Source organism: Python bivittatus, unplaced genomic scaffold, assembly GCF_059951505.1.
Source record: "Python bivittatus isolate LINGU-HERP-01145 unplaced genomic scaffold, Pbiv_v1 ctg000840_np1212, whole genome shotgun sequence".
NCBI lineage: Eukaryota > Metazoa > Chordata > Lepidosauria > Squamata > Pythonidae > Python > Python bivittatus.
In genome coordinates this window covers 21568424-21591232 of record NW_028277113.1, presented here as the reverse complement: position 1 = coordinate 21591232, position 22809 = coordinate 21568424, and the positions used below count along the sequence as shown (strand labels likewise).

Below are 22809 nucleotides of genomic sequence, written 5' to 3'. Positions count from 1 at the left end.
GATATCTATCAGTTTTTAAAAATGATTACAAGACTGCTAAATAAAATTGATATATAGCATTGCTTTTTATTATGTGGGAAGTCATCAAATGCTAGTAAGGCAACTTATGCATATATCAACTATATTTTAAAAGCTGTCTCCTCGAGGGATAAATCTACATGAATTAATAGTACTGGAGTTTTTTCAACAATATTAGGACAGATTTTTAACAAAAATAAATTGGTACAGAGAGAAAGGAAGGATTTTTCTGTGGTATGACCTCAGTCTGAATTCTTTTATCCTACTACTTGCTACTTTAAGAAGAGAAATGAGTGAAAGAAAGTCATTTTAATTTTGTGTTTATTTTTCTCTTTCATAAGCACAATAAATTGTGAAAATACATAGTAACTTGTCTGCTATCTAATTTGAAATCAAACCAGCTAATTGATCTGGCTCAAGCAGGTCCAAATTAGGCACCTCAGTCTAAAGAGGAATTTTATTTATTTGTTTGTTTGTTTGTCTGTCTGTCTGTCTATCATATTTATATAGCTGCCCATCTCACACAATTAAGAGTTAATAGCCACTGTAAGTGCTTCTTACAGTAGTTCACACATTGTGTTGAATTACAGTTTAGTTTATTCATAATTAGTTGACAGTGGTTTGCCTTATACATAACAGTAAGATATAAACTATGATTTATAAACTACAATGGCTGGATTTATATGTTGTGCTTAACCACAAAAAAACAACCATGGCTCAATGCATTGTTTGAACCCAGCCAGTGACAGTGGAACTAAACGTGCCTAAAGTTGAAGTTCATTAAAGCAGACCAATGGATAATAGTAGAGAGAGCCAGTTACATAGTTCTTATGTATGCCCCTCACTTGTGCTGTTATATATTCATAATATATTTATATGTTGACTGAAAAACAAGGGCATAGTGTTGTCCCTGCCTCTAGTTACATGCCCAGAATTTTCTCTCTGCTGCCTACCTCTTATTAAAGGTAAAGCAAAAGAGGGTTAATCCAGGTTACAGGTGACATTTATGGAAGTGGACATCTGGAAATGTAGGAACAAAAGTATGTAGTATCATATGTTTTCTTTCTGTAAACTGTATCGTTATACTGAAGTACATCCCCATTTTGCTGTTATATTCTAATAGAATCCACACTGTCCAGATACCAGCTGGTATATTTCAGTTAAGATAATGATATAAATGGAATAATCTCCTTGATCTCTTGTATTCAGGGAGATAATACATTCTAACTGTATGAATTTTAAATAGAGATATAGTCTTGTAGTTGAAGATGAAATAATGTGTTTTTCACTATTTTGTATAGCCAAAAATATTTAAATTAGATTATTGTTTTTAACCCTGAACCAATTAAATCTCTGTACAGCATAAAAATACAATTGGCTCAGCTTCCTTCCTTCCCCTCCCTATGGATAGGGGAAGGAAAGGGGGAGTGTCATTAGCTAATTTCCATGGGGTTTTCTTTGTATTGCTTATGTGACTATTACAGAAATACTGCAGTCCCAGGTTTTTTCCTTAAATAAAGATAAATTTAATTGGATATTGTATATTCTTTTGTTGATTTATTTCCTATACCTGTGTAAGCTAAATTTAAAGAATTCAATTTATATTGTATATTTAATTTAGCAAATCATTCCTCAAAATTAATGGATGCATCTGATCCAGCAGCAGTAATACGAGATTCTGAAGAAATAAAGAACATTGGAAATGTGGAAGAACAGAGCAATGGCGTTAAGAAATCTACAAAGGAAATAAATGGCAATAATTCTATCAGTAGTGAGACTTCACCATGGGATTTGAATTCTAATGACAAAGGAAAAGACACTTTGTGTGATTCCGATCATATAACAAATGTTCCTAATACAAATAATCAGATGAGTGCCAAGGAATCTTGTGTACCTTCAGACCATGAAAATAGGACAGTTACAGGCAAGCAGCAAATTCAAGACAAAACAACTAATTATTTGGACTTTGAGTTGTCTAGTGATAGTGAAAGTGATAGTGGTCTGGAAGCTAGAAAATCATTATCTTCTTCTGCCTCAGATAGTGAAAATGAAGGGAAAAGAAGCTGGAAAAAATCAAAGCATTCTTTGCAGGAAGAAAGTGGTGTACTTCTGCCGGGAAATGATACTAATGTAGAAAAAGATGGACAGTTGAACCATTCTGGAGACTCCGTGTCTTCGCTTACCATCAATACCCATCCCAAGGCTTTTGATCTTGAAACACATGAAGAAAGTGAACAAGATAGCCTTTATAGTCTAGGAAATGGTTGTGTAGACAAGAAGGAAGCTGAGACAGAGTCTCAAAATAGTGAGCAATCTGGTATAACTGTGGGAGAATCTTTAGATCAAAGTATGGAGGAAGAAGAAGATGATGATACAGATCATGATGACCATTTAATATACCTTGAAGAGATTCTTGTCAGAGTACACACAGATTATTATTCCAAGTATGATAAATACGTCAGAAAAGAAACTGACGAACTTCCAGATATACGAAAAATAGTGCCAGAGCTGAAACAAAAAGTATTGTCAGATGTTACCATATTATTTAGTGGATTGTACCCTACAAATTTTCCCATAGAAAAAACACGGGAGCATTATCATGCTATTGCACTTGGAGCTAAGATTACAAAAACTCTTGTATTGAATGAAGATGACCCCAATAAGCCAACCCATCTTATTGCGGCCAGAGCAGGTAAATATAGAATAAGATGACTTTGAATTTGAAGAATGAGTCTCTCCTTGGTAGCAATCATCTTTTACCTTTGTTGCACTAATTAGATCCTTCAGTAAAATCATAACGCTATATACTTCTTTTGCACTGAATTAGGTTAACTTTAAAATTAAAAATTGATTTTCAAAAAATATAATCTAAAAATCCGTTCAGTAATCATATCTAAGTTAAAGTGCAACAAATTCTTATTAAAGCAGGTTATGGGATGAGCCTCAGAAAGTTAGGAACATTGACACTGAATTGAAAACAGCATTGTTTAAATACATTATTTAACTCTGCTAAGTTTATTGGGGCTTGGGTACGTGTACAGTATAATCAGAGTTGACTTCTCACAAAATTTTTCTTTCCAAAATACTCACATTTGGTTGTTTAAATAGGCACAGAAAAAGTCCGGCAAGCTCAGAACTGTAAAAATCTTCATATTGTAAATCCAGATTGGTTATGGTGCTGCTTGGAACGATGGGACAAAGTAGAAGAACAACTGTTTCCTTTGAAGGATGATTACTTTAAAACACAAAGGTAAAAAGTAACGTTTGATCATATGCAAATTCTTTGGTTACATATGACTTGCTTGTGTTTAAAATTTAATGTCATGCCTCTAAAAATAAAAGTACTAGAGAAAAATCTCTAAAACTCAACAAATAAAGTTGTACTTATAGGAGGCACAGGTCATCAGTGACAAGATCATGAGACTGGCTGTACATCGGACCACATTGGACCTGTTTTTCATGTCAAAACAGATGCAACATGACATTAGGGTGAGGAATATTAATAGCTGTCTTTTGTCATGGGCAGATCACTCTCTGATTGCTATAGAGCTGAGAGTTGCCTTCTTCCAATAACATTCTCTGCTGTAGGGAGGGACCTTGGTCTGCCTCAAGTTTCTAATGGGTCCACTTAGTTTCCAGATGGCACTTGGGGAATTTCCCAAAACTTTGGTTTACTTAAGAGCTCAAGGAGATGAAGTGACAAAGGAAATGCTGGCAAAAGACAAAAAATGAGTCTAACCAAATGTGGGTAAAAGTTCAGGTTTGAGTTTATGTTGTGGTAGTAAAAATGGCAAAGGAGTGTCTCTTTTTAGAAACCCAGAACCTGTTGAGAAAGGATGGACTAGAAGAACATCTGTTGGGATGCAGTGAAGGATTAGCAGCACACCTTGAGGATAAAATTTTTTGGATTCACTCAGATGTTAGCTGGGCAAGTCCACTAAAGGTGACAAAGGCCTTATTTTGTGAGGTTATCCGGGATGACCTTAAGCCTATTAGTCCTGAGAAAGTGGACAGTAATATCAACTCTGCCACCTCTGGTTTAGATCCTTGTCCCTCCTGGTTAGTGAAAGCCTCCAGGGCTTTCACTAGGTGATTGGGTCAGAATTGCGGTAAAGTATGTTGGACCTGTCTCCAACCTTCCCTTGTTGAAAAGGTAGTGGACTTGAATGTATGGGGGTTCCTGGAGGAAACAGATTATCTGGACCCATTTCAATCTGGATTCACGGTAGGTTATGGCAATGAAACCACATTGGTCACTCTCGCCAGGATAGGAGGAGTGTGGCCCTTCTGGACCTACTTGCTCTCAGCTGCCTTTGATACCATCATTCATGGTATCCTTCTGGAATACATCTGGAAGTTAAGAGCGGGGACTTTGTTTTGCAGTGGTTCTCCTTCCAGGAATGGCTTCAGTTGGTGATGGTGTAAAAAAGAGTCTAAAGTTGTCCATTGTGGGGTGCTGTCGAATTCTGTTCTTTTACCCCTCATATGTAATACCTGCAGGAGCCAGCAAAATACAGGTTGCCATAAGAAGAGGCTATGTTGGGGAGCCGCATATTCTAGAAGTCATCTGCAAGATTTATTGCAAGATTAGTCCTGTGGAAGTGATTTCCTGGTCTGGTCTACCTAGCGGGGCTGACAGGAGCATTAGTGGATTAGGGCTGGGGTTTGTTCATGAGGGTGATGTGAGGGGAGCCCCAACTGAAGGTGTGATTCTCAGAAGGGGGTATAGCAGGAAACATTGGACACTGTTAAAGGTGAACCACATATTAGTGCAGGACAGGTCCCTTTTTCTAAACCAATTGACCCGGTCTAGGGCCCAGCTGACCAGATTGCTGGAAGTCTTGGTCTTAATCTCCAGCTGCTATTGAAAAACATCAGACATGTGCATAATAAGACTTCATCCATTTATGATACAATATGAAATGGCATATATTACTGAGACCTGACTGAACAGTGTTGGGAATATGATCCCTGTAGGAAATTTGCCCAGCCAAGTTTCAGGTCCTAGAATAGGTCCTAGAATGATCACAAGCTCAGGAAGGAGAGTCTCTCTGTGATTACTCATGAGACTCTCATGGTAACGAGGAGCACTGTCCTGGAGGTTGTTGGATGCAAGTGCTTGTGCATGGAAGCAGGGCTTATTGAAAATCTAAGGCTGATGGTGGTGTAGTAATCACCTAACTGCCCAGTAATGACTCTCCAGAAGCTCTTGGAACTTGTCTCAGCCTTTAGTTTTGGGTTGCTTCAACTTCTATGCCTCACGGCAGGGAGAAGATAGCTTCTGAGTTCATGGCCTCTATGGCAACTGTGGGGTTATCACAAGTAATTGTGACTCCAGCACATGTGGTTGGGCATACACTTGATCTGGTCTTTGCTTTGGAGATGTGATCTAAAGATGGAGAATATTTACATTTGCCCTGCATTATAGTCAGATCAGTTCCTCATCAGACTGCAATAATGGAAGACCTGAACCTTCACAAGGGTTGATCCACCTCAGGCATCTAATTCATCCAGATGGCTTCCAAAAGGTGCTTTGGGATTTTTCCAACCATTTGACAGTTCCATCTCTTACCTATTGATCTATGGGAACAGGTAACCAGACCACTGGACAAGGTTGTTCCAGCAAGGCCTCTGTCCAGTCCCCAATTTGTGCAGCTCCTTGGTTTATTGAGGAGCTCAGGAAAATGAAGTTACAAAAAAGACGTCAAGAGCGATGATTGTGAAAAAAACCAAAGTGGATGAATTTATGCACTAATATTATACTGTGCAATTACTGTTATGATAAGATTAGCAGAGTGTAGTTTCTTCTCCACAGTTATTGTATCTGCTGACTTCTGCCTGGCGACTTTATTTAGAATGATCCACACTGTTTTAAGGAAGATGGGGAGGACAAAATGTATATAATACATTTTATATAAATTTATATAAATGCTATATAAATGTGACTAATAAATAAAAATAAATAAATCAAATACTTACACGCGCTCTGGATGAATTTGCAGGTTTCCCAGCAGATAAAATCATTTGTATCCACATAGGCTTGGACACCATTTGGGCAGAGCCCACTGTGCCAAACAAGGAGGCATCTTGTGATGAAAACTAGAATTCTTCTGAAGTTGTTGAACCTGTCAAAGTGAATAGGGTCTTCTGCTACTATCTGTAGGCTTGATCCATGCCATCCTGGTATTTGTGTGGCCTGCCTGGCAGGGTGCAAAAGGCTGAATCATGGAAGATAGTACTTCATTGGATATACTTCAAGAGGGTATAATGCTGCCAAGCTAATGCATCCTCTGCCAAAGAAGCTCTCTCTTGATCTGCCTGTGCTTGATAACTTTTGCCTTTTTTTCCTTTTCTCGGAGAATGTTATTGAGAAGGACATGACGAAACAGCTACAGAGGATTCTAGAGAATACAGATTATCTGGATCCTTTACAGTCAGGATTCAGGCCTGGCTATTAGGCCAGCATTAGTTGCTCTGAAGGATGTCTGTCTGTGGGGAGAGTGCACTCCTCCTGCTTCTTCTAGACCTCTCATTGGCCACCATGATCTTCTGGCCTTTTTGTAAAAGTTGAGAATCGGGCACTGTTTTATGGTGATTATGCCCCTATTTCAGTGGATGGTTCCAGTCTGTGATCATGGGGTAGCAGCAGTCAAGCTCCTGGGACCTCAGATGTAGGATTCTTCAGGGCTTGGTGTTTTCCTCCATGTTATTTAATGTCTGTATGAAATCACTGAGGGAGGTCATACATTAGTTTGATAAGAGGTGGTATCCGCATGGTGATGACCTTGTTATATATTGCCATTGGTCTGGAAATGCCATTGAAGTCCTGACAGTGTCTGGAGATTGTGAGGGTCTGTATGGGGTGAAACAAGTTCAGCTTATATCCTATCAAGAGAGATCTACTGGTGTCAGTAAACATGGGCCAATAAAATACCATTGTTCCAAGTAATTACTCTTGACAGGATTGCAGATTATTAAAAATGAATGAACCAAGGTAGGGCCATAGCTTCAAATGGCTGCATGGGATGTCACAGGCAAAAATGTGCAGTAGCTAAGTAGCAGAATTACTCAGGAGATGAATACAATATTTCAATAAAAACTAAATTATATATTACTCTGATTGCCAGTGATCCTTTGAGCTCATTTGTAGCACATTTAAGTATTATTGAATCAGTTTTGGGGGAGGACTGTCTAGATTTCAGTTACTATTAAAGGATTGGCATTTGTTCACATGGATTGGAAAGTAGCCAACAAAGCTAACTCTAATTTTTAAAAATAGATTGAGGATAATATGGGAAATTTGAGGATAGTTACTTTAATGGCCATTCCTGTTAAAATGGTAAAAAGAACAGTGAAACCTTGATTTAACAGACACATGTTCAGCAGACATCAGATGCAATGGACTACATTTCTGTTCACATATCAGTCACAGGCAGATCTGTTACAACCAAAGTAATCAACATAATGCAGTTAAATTTACTTTAGTTTTACACTATTTTTATGACATCTGCAGTGATCTGTTTTGTTTTCTTTGAATTGATATTTGAAGTAACAGACATCTACACCAAATGGTTTGCTAAAATAAAGTTTCCCTGTATTTTAAAGAGAAAACTTAATGTAAGCAAATATGAAGTAATTCATACTGGCACAAACATTCCAAAGTTGGCATATACATTAGCTGCCAGTGATTGATCAGGAATACTCAAAAAAATGAGAAGTTGGCACAGTGCTGCTTCTCTAAAACAGACAAATTCCATGCTTGGAATTATTCAAAGGTTAACTAAATTAAATAAATTAAATTATTCAGAGGTTAACTAAAACTAAAACAGAAAATAAAATAAATAAATCTATGGTGATGCTGCACAGTTCTGGTCAGGACTCCAAGAATAGCCAAGCAAAATGATTTGACTACTACAGCAGCTCCTACAAGGAGGACTGCAGCACCTGAGACTTTTTAGCTTGCAGTGAAGGCAGCAAAGGAGACATGATAGATGCATATAAAATCATGTGTCTTGTAAAAGATGTGAAAGATTATCTTTCACGATCTCAGAATTTAGAATCCTCTATTAAAGTAAAGGAGGAAGAATCAGGAGTGATAAAAAAGTACTTCTTGATGCAATACATAGTTAAACTGGAATTTGCTGCCATCAGATGTGATCAGCATCAATTCAGGCATTTTCAAAAGGGTCTGGATGATCAGGCTATTAGTAGCTACTTGCCTTGATGGCTGTTTTCTAACTCTGGAATCTCAGGCAGCATACTTTAAATACCAGCTAGTAAGGAGCAACAAAGAGGGTATTACTTTCCATTCTTGTCTATCTCTCTGAACTTCCTGAAACCATCTAGTTGGCCATTTTGTACCAATAGAAGAGAATATGTGCCAACACTGGCAGGGCATGCCACTGTACATAAACAGAGAGCAAACTCCATTGCATTCTAGCACTGAAGATGTTACCTAGCCGGGTAGCGAAATGTTTGCAAGAAAACAACCAAGCTCAGAGAACCCCAAGGACTCCACATGGCCATTTTGTGACACACAATGCTGGACTATATGTGCTGTGATCTGATCCAGGCTTCTTCTCTTCCAGGGCTTGGGCTTAATACTATGGGTGTCAGTAGGTGGAGCAAGGGGGTACAAATAAAATAACATGTGTAACAAGTATGTAATAATACTTAATGAAATGTTGGCTTTGGTGTAGACACTCCTTCTTATTACAATGCAAGTTAGAAAGTTGAAAGCTTAAAAAATAGGTACTTGAGTCTAATTTTGGTAAGAGAGACAAAACTCTGCTGTGCTATCTCAGAAGATTTATAACCATAAATCAATAGAGAATGATGGCAGAGCATAGATGCATTCTGGATTCCTGGATTGCAATTATAGTTGAACTAGAGGGTTTTGCTCAGATGAAAGTTGTCATTGAGGTAATGGAGGAGATGAGTTGCTGCTTGTGGTAGAGAAGGAACAATAATTAACATGCGGCACCAGTAACCAATAATACGGTAGAGAATTTGAGTCATAACTATAACAAAATACAATTTTATAAACATTTATATAATATATATTAAGGCTGATATTTAAAATTCATGTCACTATCACATAAAGGCCTATTTTGTGCCAAATATGAAAAATGTGGCTAGGCAGTATCTAGCAATGTAGTCCTATGTACAATTAATAGCAAGGGCATCTGTACCTACCTAAATATTCCCTGGATCTGACTGCTAGGTTAAAGATACTATCTCATTTGAATGCTGCCAGTCATTAATTTATAGATTTATATATTCGTGAATGAGTAAAGCTTTTTTAGCACATATCTATTTGTTTCTCTAGGCCAAAGCAGGGATTGTTAAATTTTCATAATGATTGATTGATTGATTGATATTTATATTCTCTAGTTTGATCTTTGACCAATAAACTTTGGTCTTATTTTGTATAAATAATAGATTTTGTTTGATACATTCTGATTAAAATCTGATAAACAAGATTGAATTCTTGTAGAAATGACTGTTGTTTTATAGCTATTCTGCAAATATGGAAAACTTTGTACAAAATGAGAACCTTTTATATGCAAATTTCTATATAAAAAGTTATGGATGTAGTCAGTCTAAACAATAATATGGCAGTTAAGTAGTGAATAATAGCTAAGGTTCTTTTTTGGGGGTTTTGTTTGTTTGTTTGTTTGTGTCTGTTCTGAAATTAACCATACATTATATACAACTCTGTTCTCACAGTCGATGTTTTAAAAACTTGAGTTGGGGGTGAAATAATTATACATTTTGTTTTTATAGTGCTTTCATATTGGTTCTTCTATATATTTATACTTTCTAGATCAGTTATTTTATTAAAAATACCGATTATTTTCTATGTATGGTTTATATATCATTGTCAAGGAAAGAAATAGGAAAAGTTGATTGCTTACAGTATTTTAAATATTTAATCTAACAGAGAAAACAGTCCTGCCATGTTTCCAGATATCCATAGTGCTTTCCAGACTGCTCTTTTTCATCCAACTCCCATTCATCCAAAGTGTCAGCCTGGGCCTGAAGTTCGACTTTATGATCCCAATACTGGAAAACTAATTAGGAAAGGATCTCAGAATTCCAACCAGCCTCTGTATATTCAGCCACCAGCTCCTCCCCTCACTTTACCAGTCCATGGGGAACATTCTTTATTCAGGTACATAAATACATGATTTTCCATTTTTCTATGACGTTAACATGGGAAAAATAATTTAAAGTGTATTTGTATATTTTATTCTTTCAAGAAGTGCTTTATTAGAAAACTGAAAAGCAATGCAGTGTCAGTTCTTAATACGAATTTCTAATCCCTGTATATCTTGTTTTCAGTTTAAAGCATGCAATCACAACTGTAAACCTATTACATAGGATAGTATAGCTTATTATTCTACCCTATAATTGCCAGAAATGAAATTATAAAAATAGTGGAGAAATACAGATAGGCAAAAGGGCATAGATGGGGGGGAGATAGGTGGGTGGGGGAAGTTGCAGTGTCCCTGCGGTTTAAGTGTGGGAAGGCTGCCAAGCACTCAAATTTTGATCACATGACCGCAGGGATGCTGGGACGGCCATATCTTCAGGCACGGGTCATAAGTCCATTTTTTTCAGTGCCATCATAATTTCAAACAGTCACTGAATCAATACCCGAAGAATAAAAAATATTTTTTAAAATAAATCTTGATAAATTGTCAGCTTTACACTAGTATTAAATATTTAGTATGCAGAATCCATAGTTGATTTTTGTCCAAATTATGTCTTTATGTCAGTATACTTCTTTGCATATAGATTTTTGGCTAGACATGTTTTAAAAATGAAGGATTCTTCAACTAAAGGCATGCTTATGCAGTAGAGCTGCTAAAACCAATATGGTCTGTATGTGAAGAAAAGTAAATAACAAGTCACTAAAATATTTTACTTCCATTAAATGGTTAAAAATAATACTTGAACATTTAAGAAACACATTAATGGCATTACTGGAGAAACTGGAGCTTAACACTTCAATGTACTATGCTAGTATTATTATAATATTATAAAATTAAAATATTAATTTTAGTAGCAAAAACTCACACTATATGCAACTTCTATTTTGGTACTATTACCTGAATATGAATCAGTATCTGTCCAAATAAAATTATAGGTGAGCAAAGCATTTAAAATACACACACACTATAAAGTCCATTGTTCTAAATTCCCTTTATTTTTGTGTTTTCTTTCAGCAGTGGAGAGGTTCCCAAACTTTTATCTTGACACTGGCAAGTGGGGAGGTGGGATGGCATTCTAATTGACATTGCTTTTAGAATTCTTTGAACCATAAAAGAGGGGAATCCAAATTGAACATGATTAATAGTGTTACCTTTTTCCACTGTAATGAGTTTTGAAATGGTTCTTTATATCATGCCAAAATTGGCATTTTGTTCAGTTCCAGTCATAACAGTTTAAATAAGGAGGTCTGAATTTTCAGAGTTGTTCAACCACATCAACAGCTTTTTGATGAAGAAGAGATACCAGCAAGTGAAAATGAAGAACCTGGCCCATCCAGAAGAAAGCGCCAGCCAAGTATGTCTGAGACTATGCCACTCTATACTCTGTGCAAAGAAGATTTAGAAAGTATGGATAAAGAGGTAAGCTGAAATAATCATTTATTAAGATTCAAAAACTATTAATAATGGCCACAATTTTAGTTTGAAACAGTTATCTTGGACTTGTTTTTAGTAATATGCCCCATAATGAATATGTGAAAGTTAAGCTGAAAGATAACTTTTTTGTTTCCACTTATTAAATAATAATAATAATAATAATAATAATAATAATAATAATTTCATAATGTTTTGTCCATTTATTTGAACGAGTTACAAAATTTCTTTTGTTGACTTCTTGGCAGAACTTATTTCAAACAAGTACAGGTATCTTGAATTCTTAACTTTAGAGAAGTGGGCTTTGCTATTGTAAATGAGAGATTCTCAAAATGTATAGTAATTGTTATTTTGGTAAATGAAAAGAATCATAATTGTTGTACGTTTTAAATTTATCCATTAGCAAATGATATCTGGGTAAATTTCGTGTAAAGAACCAAAAGATAAAATCTAAAAAAAAAAAAAAAGAACATAGTCCAAGAATAATCAGCCTTGGAAACCAGATGTAAAGAATATAAACACAAGCTTTTCATATAAGGCATTAAAATTCTCTTCTTAAAAGAACTAATCTCTAAAACCTAAAACAAATGCATCTCCCTGGCCTCAAGATTGCTTTCTTAGGGCATTCTATAGATAGGATACCGAAGCTGACAAGATTTTGCGAATAGACATCTAACTTTAGTAGTTAGAGGCACAAAAGAAACACACCTGAAAATTACCTATGGAGATGTTCCTTTAGATGTGCTGGTCCTTGTGGCAAACTAGGAAACAGAAACATTATATTTTGTTAACTATAACACATTCATAAACAGTTCCAACCATGATAACATTCATCTCAGACATTGTAGTAAGTCATCTAACCTGACATCAGAATGTGGGGAAGAAATGGCGAACTGAACATGGTTCCACAGATACTTCCTTTTCTAATCACTTTTGGAAATTGCTTGTTAACTGCTTTTCAGCTATTAGGAACCTTTGAAACAAGTTTTATAGCATCAGGTCAGTTTCTTAAACCCTTAGCGAAAGAAGTTTTAAATACAAGTTTAAGGACTTAAAAAAAAATTTTTTTCTCAAATAAACAGCAAAAGGATGTTTAGAACTTTGATTTTGGAAAGTTACAAATGGACTAAAAGTCCAGATGAATTTTAAATAAGATTTTGAAATTAATTATAAGAATCTTTCCTGTGGGAAAATGCTTTTGTTTTGAAGTCTTAAAAAAAAAAAATGATAGGATGGGACTTTGAAGGTTGGACGCTAGAGAGAACCAGAAGGAACTAAAGATTACAATTAAAGGAAAAGAACATTTAAATTTGATTTACTAATACAGAATGGAGCAAATACTGTAACTTTGGATGTATTGAAGGATATTTGTGAAAATGGACCCAGAAGTTAATTTTAGGAGTGTCTGCCATTATAGACAGTCTTTAAAAGATGTTATGGAAGAACAGGTTTTACCTGACAAGACTGAGAATGATCTGCAAGCGGTTTTAAAAATGACAGGCTACAAGAATGAGATGGAAAAACATGCTACATTGGATGTACAAATGAAACTGGCTGATGTTTTAAGAATTAAAAGGGATATACAAATAACAAACCGAAAGAGTGACCTGGATAACTTTCCTATATTGAATTTACAAAAGAGACTTGTTAAAGTTTTAAAGAATTTTGTGAGAAGGGTCAAAGAAAAAATGAAAAGAAATCAAGTTCCAGGACATTATTTGAAGGGATTAAAGATAAAGATTGTTAAAAAGTAAAAGGAAGGAATTTAAAGTTGCTTTATTTGATCAAGGTTAAAATAGATGTCTTATTATTTCTGGTAATGGACTTTTGCTGATCAGGCTGAATTACAAGGTTTTAAGGATTTGTTTATATATAAGAGATGAGATATGAGAAGAAGAGACCATTTGTTGAATTTTAAGAGAAGGTGATATGTTACTAAAATTGTTTATATTTGTGATGAAAGGGGAAGTCATTTCTTTATATATCTATTTTCTTTATTCTATTTTTTTCTTTCTGTTCTATTTTTCTATTTTTTTTTCTGAACTTCCTATTTTTTCTTGTTATTCTTTTATTTTTCTTAGTTTGTATTACAGGTAGTCCCCAGGTTAAGAACACCTGGTTTACAGACAACCCATAGTTAAGAATGGAGCCTATTGTAGCAAAATACAAGTTAAATACACGATGATTTGAGTTAAATGCACAATGGTTTGATTTCATTACACAATACTACTTATACAGTATTATACAATAATACTGTTCTGGCTTACATACAAATTTGACTTAAGGACAGACCTGGGGAACAGAACTCATTCTTAAACTGGGGACTACCTGTTGTTTTTATCGTTTTAATTGTAGTGTTTAATAAAATTACTATTAAAAAAAAATAACCTGACATCAGAATGTGTGCAAGAGCAATGCCCTCATGTGCAGTTACTACTTTCCTGATTGAAAAAGTGCAGCAAATGAAAAAGCATGTACTGCTTTACATTGAGATTATCAAATGATTGCTAATATTGAATGCTGCATTAATTTAAGCTTTACATTATGCCATCTGGCTTAGAGGAAAGTGGGGATGAAAAGTAATAAATACAGTTCAAATCAAGTGTGTAAATGTCACATTTTGAATATCTGATTTAAAAAGACATTGTTTAAAATATATTATTTGAATTAGTATTGTCATTTTTTCTGATTTTTTTCATTACCAACTCATATTCCTTTACAGGTTGATGATATTTTAGGAGAAGGTAGTGATGACAGTGACAGTGAAAAAAAGAAGACAGGAGAAGAAAAGCAAGAACCACATAGTAATACAAAAGAGACTCTAAATATAAAAGTAGAAGAAAGACCAGTATCAACATCATCAAGTGAAAGAAGTTTGACAGGCAGTATACCCAGGTATTTGTTTACACTCTTAAGTCAATCCTTGCCCTTAGGTTTCTTGGGATTTAAACACAGGAAACAACAATTTAAATGGTTGCCAGTCTCAGGAGTTGGAAAGCAGTATGAGGCAAGAGTTCTTACAAATAGGGAAACAGACTTTCTTTGTACTGCTCTGTTTGTTTTGGAATTAGTTTAGTGTATTACATTCTGTTATGTTGACATATTTTCATAATGCAAATAAATTTTAACTGATAACCAACCTTAATTAAATTACCAACCCAACTACACTTTTAAATTCATTATGCAGTGATGATTTTATGAACACCTCAAGTTACACATACTACATATTATGTTGATAAAGCAACATAATTTAGATTGGTAAATGCCTTAAAATATACTATTTCAGTGCCTTAAGCATTTTGAATTTTTATTTTTGTCAAGCTATTTGGTCTCTCTAATTTTTGGGCCTAATATAAGTTGTGACAATCTACATATTTGAAATCATATCTACTTTTTTAATATATTGGTTTTCCAACATTTTTATATAATGTACAGTAATTATATTTTTCTTATTTTTCTTCTTATTTATTTATTTATTTATTTATTTATTAAATTTATCCCCGCCCATCTCCCCCTAATGGGGGACTCTGGGCGGCTTACAACTGATTAAAACAATAAATAAAAATACAGTTACATAAAACCTAAAGCTCTATAAAACAATTACTAAAAAAGTCCAGGAAGCTGATGGTTCAGATATATGGTTCATATACATATATACTACAGTTAACTCCATGCTAGATTCCATATGTGCTACATGAGTTTCTCCTGTAGCTCTCTTTATGGAATGCAGCTCAGAATTGTATTTTTATTTGATGATGACTACTTCTCATATTCTATCTCATCCCAGATCTTTAAATGTTATACCAGCATATTTTCTTCTAAGTGTGGTGATGCCTGAAGTATAACACTGAATTTTAGTGTATATTTCCATTTAATCATGTTTCTGGCTTGATGATGTCTTCTCAACATCCTTTCATTTTTATATATATAAAATTATTTATTTTATATTTTATTTTATAAAATTTTATTATTTTTTTAAAAAGGAAGATAAAAACTAATACAAATTAATATAAAGTAAGAAAAGAAAGAGAAAGCTAAAAGTGCAAGAAAGGAAGAAAAAGTAGAAAAAATAGAAAAAAAGAAAAAAGATACAAAGTAGTGGCTTCCAATTTACAGCAGTTATAAGTACAATTATAACTTTACCGCTTACTCTGTGGTTACAACATGACTCTCTTCTTTTTATAATCTATTTAATCATCAAAAGCATAAATCATAAGTTCATTTTTTTCTGTTTTACACAAAAAAGTCCAGAAGGGGTTTCCAGCCAGCAATAAACTTAGTTATTGTCTTTTCTCTGGTCAAAGAAGTCAATTTAGCCATCTCAGCAAGTTCTATCACCTTCACCACCCATTATGGATAATGCCAAATCTTTCCATGTTTATGCATACAATAATCTTGCTGTAGTTACCATGTAAAAAACAGTTCCATGACTTTTTTCCAACTGTTTGTCCATCAATCCCAAAAGAAAAACCTCTGGTCTCAATTGTATATTAATCTTTAAAATCCTTTGAATCAGTGTGTGTATTTGAATCCAAAATTTTTCTGGCTTTTTTACATGTCCACCAAGTCAATCTCTGGGGGAGATAGGTGGCATATAAATTTAATAAATAAATAAGCAAGCATAAAATGTCCCTTCTTGTTCACATTTCCAACATAAATTTGAAGAGCCTTTATACATTCTAGACAATTTCTCTGGTGTGTCAGGTTTAGCCCAAAGAACTCCAAGAGACAATACAAATTCAGTTCTGCTGTGTTTATTAGCTACAACCTCTAGACAGAAATCTCCCCAAATTGAAACCTAGCTCCCAAGCCATCCAGCCACAACACCGTGAATTCCTCAGGGAGGTGCCAGCCTCATCCTCTTGAACTTCCCACGCTCCTCTGGTGAGCTAAGAACATGCTTATCTCCCTGAGCCTGGCCTTCATAATTCCATTCCATCACAGGTGACATATACCAATAGTACCTCATTTTATAATTTTTATAAACATCCTTTCCATTATTAGTCTTACTGGCAGGAATTCTATATTTCGTGCTTACCAGTCTCCCATTAACTTTATGAAAGAGAAGTCACTCCCTGCTTTGAATTAGAGAAATATGATTAGTCTGAATTTGACCTTTCTGGTCAAATTCTGTCATAAATTCTTGCTTGAAAAAGTCCTGAGACTCTAGTGCCGTCAAAGTTGCTTCATTTATAGAAGAGCAGCTCCAACAAATACAAATGTTTAAAAATTGAAGTTTGATTGTTATTCTCAGTATGAATTGATCCTCAAAGTAATAATCTTAGCATGTATGAAAGTCGCAATAAATTGGACTAGCAGTTAGACCATGCATGAATCCCAAACATACATACATTCATTCATTCATTCATTCATTCATTCATTCATTCATTCATTCATTCATTCATTCATTCCTCTGCTCAGTCATGTCCATTTTTCTGTACTGAATAACATCAGGCTACTGACGACAGGGAGATAGAGGTTCATTCTTTGCAAATGAAGTCTGTTAGGTCCCTTTTGACTTGGATCCCGGATTTGGGTCATGTCATGGTAATTCTACCTTGGAAACCACTTGATTCATGGTTAAGGAAAGTTATTAATATCTCCTTGCTGCTAGTGGGATATGCTTCCTTGTTTAAAGGAGGAAATTATAAACATTCTGTTGAAGAAATCTTTTCTTGATCTAGAAAATCTGAATAATTATAAGTCTCAAGTCAGTCTCAAACATACTCTGTCTATGGTGAATGAGAACACAGTGGCCTCAATTCAAGGGATACCTGGAAGACATTGATTATCTGTACTCATTTATGTTAGGCTTTTATTTGGGATATGGGATTGCTTTGGTTGCCCTAATGGATCTACATCAGGAACTGAATAGATAGCCTTATCAGTTCTCAACCTCTGAGCTTTCAGCATCATCAGTTATGTGGTGGTTGGGTGCACCAGATGGTTGTAGTCCTTCATCTCAGGCTATATATACCGAGAAGGTAGTGCTAGGAAACTGATGTTCAGCGTCACAGTAACTGATCTATAGTGTTTTACAAATTCTGTCCCCTCTGTTATTTAAAATACCCATGAAAAACTGGACGGTAAGTCATTTAGAATAGTAGAATAGAGTGCTTTTGGAATTTAATGTTACTTAGTAGTCTTGTTACTTGCCATCTAAGCCTAAGGAAGTAATCAGAATATTTAGATGTTGCTTAGATTCAGTAAATCCAGAAAAGATAACGTTCATTTATCAGTTGGACTTTAGCATTGTGATTCAATCTGTTCTGCCACATCATACAGTAGCATTCTGTTCAATCTGTTCAACTCTTCCTCAGAGTGGGATTCAACCATATTATTATTGTTGCTGTCACAAAGAGAATAAACTTAGATTTTAGACACACACACACACACACACACACACCATATAAACATTTCAATGATATGAACATAATTATTGTAGATACTTTGGTTGATTGTCTCATGTTTTATAACTACTGATGCTGTAATTCTCTCTGATAGATTAATGTATTAATAATTAATTAATGTCTAACACTGAGGAAAAGCTATGGAAACTAGGATAGAATATCCAAAATTAATAACTGCTAACTAATGGCACAGTCCATAATTCATTCTTGGGTTTCAGTGACAGCAGTAAACTTCATGTTGTTATGAATCAATCTGAAGGTCCTGATACAAGATTCAGGATGCTCAAAGAAGCAGCCCAGTTATAAGGAACATCAAAGGAAATTGAAGGGTACCCATAAATCTGCAAAGCAGGGCATCTCTCCTAGATATTACCTAATTACTCTGCTGGAGAAATCCTGATCCTTCCAGCTCTTGATCCTGATCTATGAAATCCTGATCCTTCCAGCTCTTAATATGAAGCATTCATTAAGTTTTGGTCCAGCAACCTCAGTTACCTCCAGTCTTGTATCAATTCATTATTTCCAACTGTGTCTTCTTTAGGAAAAATGGTCACCACCAGCTCTTCCCTGATAAGCTGGCTGGGTTGCCACTATCTTCTGTAAAACCTGACCTTGAAGAGGTATCAAATTCTGTTGATCGTAGGCAAACATGGCAGCTTGGTTAGAAGTAGAGAGACCAATGAATTGTCTTGAGATATAGATAATCCCTGGCAAAACCCAGTAGCGAGAGTAGATACAAGTTTGTCAAGTATAAAACTAATTTTATATTCACTTTCAGAGAACACTTCAGTAAAAGCAACTCTAGGAGTTCCTTAGAGATAGATGAAAAAAATTTTTTTTTCAGGAGCTGCTTGTACTATATGAAAAGCACAATACAATTTATCTGAAGAATATGCAAGGAAAAATTTTTCTAGCAACTGCCAGCTTGTGTTTCACTCCAGTATGCTATCTAATTGGCACAGCTGTTATTTGGATTAATTATATTTCCAGAAACTATAAAGCGATAGAAGGTGCCAGTAGGCATGTATTAAGATAATCCTGGGATGTTGACAGAAAATGTGCTATTATGGGGAGCTTGCAGAAAACGTTATATAAAATATCCTAAGAACTCAGCATTGCTAGAGCTCATATTGGTATTTAGAAAACCAGGTCAGAATCATTTTTTAAATTTATATTTAGATTAACAGTAATTCACAGTAATTAAAAATCAAATTTAAATCAGTGGCGGTGGATAAGTGAATTTTGAAAATAAATTATTTCAAAAAGGTATATTTCAAAAAGGCCAGTCTTTACTTTAAAAGTATGGCATTAAACATTTGGCTATGCTTAAGTATATTCGGAACTGCTGGCTTAAAAGATCTTTAAATATCATTTTGCAGAGCACTTTGGATTATGACTGTGTAAAAATATTACAGGAGAAATTCCTTTATCTGCCTTGTCAAGGTATTTTTACTGTCACATTGATCTGTAGCAATGTATACTATTCCCATAGTCCTGCCAACCTCATTGCCTTTCTTTGCTATGACTAAAACTCAGAGGGCTTTTTACACTGAATTTATTGTTCCATAAATAAAAAAGTAAATACATTCATGTAAAAAAGTACACCCTATGTCGTTTTTTTCCCTTTTTTAACATATAGTACTGTGCAAAGGTTTTAGGCAGGTGTGAAAAAATGCTGTAAAGTAAGAATTCTTTCAAAAATATATATTGTAATTGTTTGTTTATCAATTTACAAAATGCAAAGTGAGCAAACAGAAGAAAACCCCCAGTCAAATCAATATTTGGTGTGACTACCCTTTGGCTTCAAAACAGCATCAATTCCTACACTTGCACACTTTGTACACTTGCACAAAGTTAGAGATCTTGTAGGATTAGATTCAGGTGTATGATTAACCAATTATATATGTAGGTTGAAACATAGTCATTAACTGAAACAGAAACAGCTGTGTAGGAGGCTTAAAACTGGGTGAGGAACAGCCAAACTCTACTACTAAGATGAGGTTGTGGAAGACAGTTTCATGTCACAGGTCATACACCATGGCAAGACTGAGCGCAGCAACAAGATACAAAGTAGTTAGACTGCATCAGCAAGGTCTCTCCCAGGCAAAAATTTCAAAGCAGACTGGAGTTTTGAGATATGCTGTTCAAGCTCTTTTGAAGAAGCGCAAAGAAACTGGCAACACTGAGGCCCGTAGATGCGGTGGTTGGCCAAGGAAACTTAATGCAGCAGATGGAAGACACATCATGCTTACTTCCCTTTGATGTTGGAAGATGTCCAGCAGTGCCATCAGCACAGAACTGGCGGAAACCAGTGGGACCCGGGTACACCCATTTACTGTCCGGAGAAGTCTGGCCAGAAGTGGTCTTCGTGGAAGAATTGCAGCCAAAAAGCCATACCTCTGACGTGGAAACAAGGCTAAGCGACTCAACTATGTACAAAAACATAGGAACTGGGGTGCAGGAAAATGGCAGCAGGTGCACTGGACTGATGAGTCAAAATTTGAAATATTTGGCTATAGCAGGAGGCAGTTTGTTTGCCGAAGGGCTGGAGAGTGGTACAATAATGAGTGTCTGCAGGCAACGGTGAAGCATGGTGGAGGTTCCTTGCAAGTTTGGGGCTGCATTTCTACAAATGGAGTTGGAGATTTGGTCAGGATCAATAGTATCCTCAATGCTGAGAAATACAGGCCTATACTTATCCATCATGCCATACATGCCAGGGAGGCGTGTGATTGGCCCCAAATTTATTCTGCAGCAGGACAGCAACCCCAAACATACAGCCAATGACATTAAGAACTATCTTCAGCATAAAGAAGAACAAGGAGTCCTGGAAGTGATGGTTTGGCCCCCACAGAGCCCTGATCTCAACATCATTGAGTCTGTCTGGGATTACATGAAGAGACAGAAAGATTTGAGGCAGCCTACATCCACAGGAGATCTGTGGTTGGTTCTCCAAGATGTTTGGAACAACCTACCTGCCGAGTTCCTTCAAAAACTGTGTGCAAGTGTACCTAGAAGAATTGATGCTGTATTGAAGTCAAAGGGTGGTCACACCAAATATTGATTTGATTTGGGTTTTTCTTCTGTTTGCTCACTTTGCATTTTGTAAATTGATAAACAAACAATTACAATATATATTTTTGAAAGCATTCTTACTTTACAGCATTTTTTACACCTGCCTAAAACTTTTGCACAGTACTGTAGGTGGGCATATCAATGTTTTATTTTCATTCAAACAGTATATAAAGGTGAAAAAATAAACAAAAAACTATGAAAAATGGACTTGCACTCATTTATTTAATAAAACATTAACAGATATGCCATTTCCTTCTCTGGAAAATGTAAGTACTAATTTGGCTCTAATACCTGGTATTGCCCCTTTGACAGAAAAAACCTGAAGTAGGCATTTCTTATAACCGTCTACCAGTCTCTGACATCGATTTGAACAATTTTCTTCCTACTTCTCCATGCAGATTTTTTTCAAATGTTTTTCAGCTGTGCAATGTTCAAGGGATTTCTTGCATGCATTGCCTGTTTCAGATCACTCCAATGCAGTTTAGATGAGGACGTTGATTTAACCATTCCAGAACCCTCAATTTCTTTTTTTTTTTTTCAGTCACTCCTTGTAGATTTACTGGAATGTTTAGGGTCATTGTCATGTAGAAAGGTCCACTTTCAGTTGAGCTTCAATCTTATGACAGATGGTCTCACATTATCCTCAAGCACCCTTTGGTACAAGGAGGAATTCATAGTGGATTCTGTGATGGTGAACTGCCCAGGCCCTGATGCAGCAAAGGAGCCCCAAACTATAATATTTTCACCACCATGCTTTACAGTTAGTATCAGTTTCTCCGGGTGAAATGCTGTCTTTGGTTTTCACCAAACATGTCTTCTGGAACTCTGGCCAGATAACTCTAAATTTGCCTCATCTGTCCAGAGCACATAGTTCCAGAAATCCTGGTCTTTGCCTGTGTGTTCATGAGCAAACTTTAGTCTTCCCCTGATGTTCTTTCAAAACAGCCAAGGTTTCCTCCTGGTACATCTCCCATGTAGATCTAATTTGTGCAGCTTCTTTCTAATGATAGACTCATGATCTTCTGGACAGTGGAATGATTGATGTCCAATAGTTTGGCGATCTTTCTAAATCCCTTCCCAGACTCATAGGGATCTAACCTTCTTTCTAAAGGCCTCAGCTTTCAATCTAGGAATGGTGATACCGTACACTTCAACAACAAGCAAACCAAACTAAATATTTGATGTTTCAATCAGACAAGTTCCTCCCAGATCCTCTTTAATGATGTTGTAATCATTTATACCCAATCTGGTACACCAGATTCTAATTTTAGGTACTGGTGGCGATCAATGTAGGGGTGTACTTACTGTTTCCACATGCAAAATTTGCATTTATGTTTGTTTAAATCACACAATGGACTACAAAATGTAAATGGCACATGATGTTTGTTATATTATATCCCCTTTATCAACATTGTTAAAATAATATCAAATATCTACATTGAAATATGTTGAAAAAGTACAGGTAGTCCTCACTTACTGACTGCCTCATTCAGTGACTGTTCAAAGTTATGAAGGTGATGAAAAAATAAAATGCCTGCATTTACAACCTTCATAGCATCCCTCAGTCACATGATCGCCATTACAGTCAGTAAATGTTTTGTGCCTGACCTGTGGTTTTCCTTTTTTAACCCCCTTGCAGAGTGGAGAGATTGGAGAGG

General features: G+C 35.6%; 1 protein-coding gene across 1 annotated transcript in view; it reads left to right on the top strand.

Annotated features, from left to right (window-relative positions):
• CTDP1 (CTD phosphatase 1) overlaps nucleotides 1–22809 on the top strand; it is a 58474-nt gene that overhangs the window by 27977 nt on the left and 7688 nt on the right. Inside the window, exons 8-12 of the mRNA XM_007426446.4 lie at nucleotides 1640–2710; nucleotides 3127–3268; nucleotides 9962–10192; nucleotides 11495–11654; nucleotides 14389–14561. Of these exons, the coding sequence (XP_007426508.1) occupies nucleotides 1640–2710; nucleotides 3127–3268; nucleotides 9962–10192; nucleotides 11495–11654; nucleotides 14389–14561 (1777 nt within the window). The remainder of the gene's footprint in view (nucleotides 1–1639; nucleotides 2711–3126; nucleotides 3269–9961; nucleotides 10193–11494; nucleotides 11655–14388; nucleotides 14562–22809) is intronic.